This window comes from Trypanosoma rangeli (assembly GCF_003719475.1).
Source record: "Trypanosoma rangeli strain AM80 chromosome Unknown Tra_15.4_contig_00741, whole genome shotgun sequence".
Taxonomy (NCBI): domain Eukaryota; phylum Euglenozoa; class Kinetoplastea; order Trypanosomatida; family Trypanosomatidae; genus Trypanosoma; species Trypanosoma rangeli.
The window spans coordinates 4214-5026 of NW_021706443.1; the positions used below are offsets into that span (position 1 = coordinate 4214).

Genomic DNA, 813 nt, shown 5'->3' on the forward strand with positions numbered 1-813 from the left:
CGCACAATACCAACCCGGAACGCAACCCAACAAGCATGCGTCGTGATCTGGGTGCCTCGCCCTCAACGTATCAGTCGCGCAATACCAACCCGGAACGCAACCCAACCAGCATGCGTCGTGATCTGGGTGCCTCGCCCTCAACGTATCCGTCGCACAATACCAACCCGGAACGCAACCCAACAAGCATGCGTCGTGAGGTTACTCCGAACCCGTATGGGAAAATCAGCGGTGGAGACAACTGGAATCGTGGGGGGAAGGGATTCGGAATCGGTGACACTTCAGTTGCGGCTGTTGGCCTCAGTTCCCTTGCGGTTCTCGCCGTGACCGCCGCCGTGGCGATGACGCCTCTCTGAGCAGCAGCAGCAGCGGCTGGGCACAAAAAAAAAGTGCGGTGGAACAATAATATAAATATATTTGTGGACTGTGGAGTCACGCACTCAAGATGTATAACACGGTTATAATGCAATGCACACATTAACTGCGCCTCGGCGCTCCTTTTGAAAAGCAACTACAACTTCCGCTTTGTACTGCCACCATTCCCGCGAAGGAATGGAACTGGTTTTTGTTTTATATTGTTTTTTATGTTTGTTTTTGGTGGGTGACCTTTCTCTCTTTCTGGACTGTGCTCAAAGGGAAGGAGGAGAGCATGTGTGTGTGCTGGTCGTCCCACTTGTTGCGCGTCCCCACTTCTCGGTGGACGTGCCCACGCTTCGGCTTCACTTCACGGTGTGTGTTTTGTGTTTCTCTGTTTTTTTGTGTTTTTTTTGTGTTTTTTTGTCGACTGCGCCTATTCCCCGCGCTGAGTGTGTGTCC

General features: G+C 52.2%; 1 protein-coding gene across 1 annotated transcript; it reads left to right on the forward strand.

Moving 5' to 3' along the window:
• Nucleotides 1-2: 2 nt before the first annotated feature.
• On the forward strand, nt 3-353 carry TraAM80_09970 (uncharacterized protein; the record flags this gene model as incomplete). The annotated part of the gene is made up of 1 exon (XM_029386623.1): nt 3-353. A coding segment is annotated over one exon (351 nt), but the record flags the coding sequence as incomplete, so codon positions are not given.
• Between the last annotated feature and the right edge of the window lie 460 nt (nt 354-813).